Source organism: Anneissia japonica, unplaced genomic scaffold (assembly GCF_011630105.1).
Source record: "Anneissia japonica isolate Jap-2015-1 unplaced genomic scaffold, ASM1163010v1 scaffold352_len1594369_cov220, whole genome shotgun sequence".
NCBI lineage: Eukaryota > Metazoa > Echinodermata > Crinoidea > Comatulida > Comatulidae > Anneissia > Anneissia japonica.
In genome coordinates, this window is record NW_022751928.1 from 1375383 (window position 1) to 1380972 (window position 5590).

General features: G+C 34.0%; 1 protein-coding gene across 5 annotated transcripts in view; it reads right to left on the reverse strand.

The window, feature by feature from the left end:
- Positions 1 to 5590, reverse strand: part of LOC117121931 (nuclear receptor corepressor 2-like) — a 46458-nt gene that overhangs the window by 16802 nt on the left and 24066 nt on the right. For all 5 annotated transcript variants that reach the window (XM_033267342.1, XM_033267343.1, XM_033267345.1 and 2 more), the window contains exons 9-10: positions 4389 to 4455; positions 3759 to 3844 (exon numbers count right to left, since the gene is read on the reverse strand). In XM_033267342.1, the coding sequence (XP_033123233.1) occupies positions 3759 to 3844; positions 4389 to 4455 (153 nt within the window). The remainder of the gene's footprint in view (positions 1 to 3758; positions 3845 to 4388; positions 4456 to 5590) is intronic.

Here is a 5590-nt window from a genome sequence, read left to right on the forward strand (position 1 = left end):
TAGGATAGTATCTTTCTCATTCCTGTCATGATGACGAGGAGTAAGATACGATGTGGGGCGAGAAGGCAAATGTTTTCGGCTGTGCTCATCGGCACAATTATGAACGATGACCAAACGAGGACAACGGTAGGCCCAAAAGAGCGAAGAGTCCTAGGCCCAATATCCTCCCCCCACAAAATAATTACAAAACAAATTCGTCACTCCTCATGTTTGTTGACGTTTTTAGCTTGTAGGCCAAGGACATGAACAAGGACAATTTTTTTTTAAAGTTCGCGCCAATAGAAAAACGATCTAGTCTTTGCAGTCATTGACCTGGAGGTCACATTTCACCTGATAATCGCTTTTTTTGTGTTGCAGCTAAAAGGTACATAGCCAAAATCGGTTATTTGCCGTTCAAACACGCCATCGATTGCGTGTTTTTGATCGATTTTTTTTTCGAACTGGTCCCGTTTCTACTGTGAGAATAAAAGCGATTTTTCGAAAAAGCGATTTTTAATCGATTATTTCTTTCCAGTAGAAACAGGCCCTTAGAGAACCAGGTTATCAGAATTTTGTAATTGAGCATTAAAAAAAGGGGTAATTAGGTGAGATTAAATAAACTGTTTTAATAAATTTGTTTAAAAATATATTGTTATATCCTACTTAGGGTGATTTTAATTTCCACCGTATTTACAATAAGTGGGCACAAGCCTGAGGGAGTACGATAAACAACATTTAAATGTTGATTAACAACTGAGCTACAACGGTCATACTTTGCTAGAAACAGCCTCAGATATGATCATAGAATTAACCATAGTCAGACTTTTAACTATAATAAATTGGTCTTCAATCTTGGGAATGGGAAGCTTAGACTTTAAATGGTATAGAGTATATGTTATCCATTACTTGATATATTTTTAAAGCGCTGCTGTATCATGATGTTGAGTTTCCTTGCAGGATTAACACACTTTGACTAACATTAACTTTTTGCAACATTTCTGACATAAACATTAATCCATGCAGCTGAAGCCAATGCACATCAAATCAAATAAAAATTTATTTCATCTCAGCAGTAAAAAATAACGTAATTAGCAGAGAAATTGCGAATAGACAGCAGACTGAGGGGGAAATAAACCAGCAATGACATAATGCATGTTCACTAAAAAAAAAAACCCTCAAAATAAATGGAACGGAAAATAGTATAAATGTTACTTGAAAGATTAAATGTTGGTTTTGGTTATTAAGTTAACAGGCAATTCCCTATGATTTGACCTCGTCCATGTCAAGAATAGAGTAGAGTATGGAGAGAAAGGAAATAAGCAAGCTGGTTGGGAGGAATTTCCTGGCAGTATTTATGGACTGTCAACCTCAATTAGTTTTAATGTTTCATGAGTATTCTCTGCTACTCTCTACACACAAGTTCTAACCTTCACCTCATATCCACAATTTTTAAAGTGCACTTCCATTCTAACATAAAATATTACTCATTGAGACAAACACTAGTCTACTAAACACAGTCTGCCTATTTCATTGCTTATAGCATACTTAGTGCCATATTCCATGGATTGTAGTGAACAAGTAGCAATAACCTTGCACTGCACCATGTAAGCACTACGCGACATAAAAATTAGAACATGAACAGATAATACATGTACCAAGTCGATTATTCTAGCCACATAATATTTTTTAAAACTCCTTAAAAGCCAGAGGCAAGAAAGTGTTTTGATATCTGCACTATTGATTTAAAAAAAAAAAATTTTTTTTGACAACAGTGTTTGACAAAAAACTTGAGAATGATTAATGAGATACAGATTGTTTTAAAAATTTTAAAATGGGGGGAAAAGTGGAATAAAGGGGAAGTTTTTTCTTAAATACCCTTTTTGTGTCTTAGCAAAATCAGTTGTACATCATATCAATATTTTTTATTCTTCCAAGGAGGGCAAATTTATTTCTAGTCAATTTAAGAAGGAACAGTAAACATCAGTATATATATAATAATATTTTTCGGTCATGGCTATTACATGGGACGCATGCTAAAATTCACCTAGTAGAGGACACGTGAAGCAATTTTTTTCATGTGAATCAGGTATAGATACAATTTAGTTTTTCATTAGTTTAGCTCAGTTGTAAAACAAGACACAGAAGAAAAAATTCAGCCTTAATCACTTTAATATTCACTATTTTTGACGTACATCAACCTACACATGGCACCCGAAATGTTTTTTAATAGTTTGAACACTGTAGGAATGGTTTAAACATCTCCTGTATTCTTACAAAAGGAGACTTGTACAATAGATTTAAATGATGATGTCAACATCTATTAAATTTATTCATGTCTGAGTAGGTATTACTTTTCAAAGTTGATTGGCATTTATCTATTATGACAAATGATGGTATTTTGAAGTTAACTGACATGTATCTATTATGACAACTGCAAATGCAACCATTTGAAACATTCAAAAGGATGGCATTTTGAAGTTTATTGACATTTATCTATTGTGATAAACTAACTACATTAGTAAACACAAACATTCAAAAGATTAGAAATTTGAAGTTGATTGACATTTATCTATTATAACTACATTAGCAAACACAAACATAAATGTTCGTATTTTGAAGTTGATTGATATTTATCTATGTTTACAGCTTGTAGTTTTTTTGTACTGTATATAAATAAATCAAAGTATAAGATGAGTCCCAAATTTAAAGCCCTGACTATTTATTAGATGAAAACATGTCACATGCATAAATATGATTATGATGACATCCCATCATGACTATATATGGGCAAAATTTGATAGTCTAGACGGGGCTTAAGAACAATACTGGATCATGTTCTTATGTCAATAATATTGATGCCTGCTATACCTTAAAGGTAAAGGTAGGTAAAGTTAGGAGAATAACCCATAACTTGCAGCGTCATTGTGCTGAATTGCGTATGGGCGTGGTCCGTGACTACCTAGCAGACATAAAGAGGCGCTTCATGGTAGCTACAAGTTAACATCATTCCACAACGACAGGGGCTGAAATGAACCATCACATCGCGAAAGATACAATGGGTTTGTTAAGTGCACACGAGCAGATGTATACACTGGACCTCCCTTTTAAGTCCTTATCCGAGAAGACTTGGTTCTACTAACCAACCCATGGACGAGGAGCGGCTGGAACCAGCGCCTACGTTAAGGCTGCAGCTATGGGCGCCCCTGCCTTACCGCTCGGCCACCCGACTCCACTTGTTGAACAAAGATTCCACCCAGGGTTCAGATAAGTATATACAAACAAATGATATGCTTTAATCAATAAATCAATCAATCAATTCATCTCACTGACAATCCAAATGATTCAGCATGGTTATGCCCAGCTTTTTTGTCTCCAGAACAGATTTGGGATAGACAGTATATTGTGTAGCTCAAGTCAGACTTTACTGGCTTGAATGCAAATCATGTGCATTATTAATATGTTTATTATAAGTCAATCGTGACGTCATCACTGCAACTCCTAACGTTATTTGCCTATCCCCCACAGTCCAATAATTTTTCAATAGTGGACACTTGGCTTGATTTTTTTTAGGTTTGTGTGCAAAAATAATACCTAATTTTTCGTCACTGTGACGATATCGTACACTACCTATGTTTGTGTCTCTCAAGCCAAGAGTATAAATGGGTATCCGGTGGTTCACTACTGGGGAGGAAAAAGGTCGCATGGCAAGGAACTGAACACCCTACCATACAATGCTGAGGCTTAGTGCAATGGGCTAACAACTCAAGCACTTTACTTACTTTCTCTTTGCATTGTTTTCCAAGCGATCCATTCTCTTTTCCCAGGAATCCATAAGCTTGTCATACTTTTCACACAGGGATTGTTCCTAGAATATATACACATTTATTTAAATAAAAAATTTTTTCTGAATTTTCATTTTTTCGTGGTGGGGTGTGCTAATTGGCCAAAAATAATTTTTATTCCAAATCATTATCATTGGCAGGCGGTGGGTTAGCTAAACAATGTATAAAAAAAGTCTGGCCTTATGTATCAAAGTTGCTTGTAATCTTGTTTTTACCGTTTTTAGCTACAATTTAATTCTGTTATTGATCAAAATTGCAATAAAGTTTAATTTTATTGTAATTGTACGCAAAATTAAAATCTCTTTATGAATGTGGATGAATTAATTATGACAAGGTATGGAATATACACAACCAAACTAGTAAATTAAATGATTTGATTGAAGCATAATTACAAAAAAGCATCTTGTAACTGCCTGCTTTATCAAAATAAACACTAGGCTGGTAACGCAAGTTCAAGCACGCTCTATGCTATTCATGTTTATTAAATAACTTCTAAGTATTTTGCATGGAGAATGCGTTCTTATCATACAGTAGTCTCAGAAAGAAACTGAAAGTTTTCAAACTCACCCTTAATTTTCTTGTTGTGTTTCTACATTTGAAAAATAGGATTAACTTTTTCCTCATTGCAAGATGCCTGCAAATATAATAATTTCATCAATATAAATCAACTGTTTTACAAAACTTGATTGAACTGTACATTTCTTACAAATCCATGCAATTAACTTCTATAGTATACACTTACATTATCATAGCTTACTGTTTATTAATGAGGACCACTGGTTAGGGAAATTTTAGTATTTTTACATACATATTATGTGTGTAGATTTGGTTTGTATACATTTTTAATTTAATTACATACAACATTAGTGACCTTTAGCATATTATGAGAGCATGTAATTTAACAAATGTTTGTTTACTGGTTGATAACAACATTAATAATTACCCTTTATAAATGCTTAAAGGTTAGCATAGACATTAACATTCTGAAGGACCATGCATTCAAAATATGGTTCTAAGTTAAAAGGTTAAAGATGACAATACTGACATTATTAGGATAATCATGCTCTCATCATTTCAATGTGGCATTATTTATACATTAATTTTAATAGGAAAAGTAAAAAGAAAAATAATTCTTTGCCTATTGTTTGTGAAAAAAGGAAGAAAACATTCATGACCATTATATATCCACTTCATGACAATATATATGGCAAAGACAAGCCAAACCAGTCACTCATCACAAATACCAATCTTTAGGTATTAATACATGGTTAAACAGTAAAATGAGAGCTATCAGATAGTTTAAAAATACATCTATTTAAAGAACAAATTTTGAGAAAGCAGCCTACAAAGTTTATGATTTTGGGCATTTCTCGGGAAAAAACCATCATCAAATAATAAAAAATTGTTGTTTTAACATTGAAAACGGGGAAAATGACAGCATAGCATGATATATACAGTAGAACCCCTCATTTACGTACGGCACGGGCCCAGAGCCGTTTATAAATTCGGGTATTCATAAAATCGGGGTTGACCCAAATTCCTATATATTTGCACTGATACTACTTACACTGGCATAAACTAGGCCTAGGCTAGGCCTACAGGCTTACGCAGCTAAGTCTGAGGGGGCCTAGGCCTACAGTCGGCAGCTTCTAAGCATTCTGATCCCACTCTAGGCCCTGCACAAATTTGTTTTTATCGGACATTTTTACCTTCTTAAATACCTAGATCGTGGATTTTATTCCAACACAACTTCCATAGATACTTGTTTA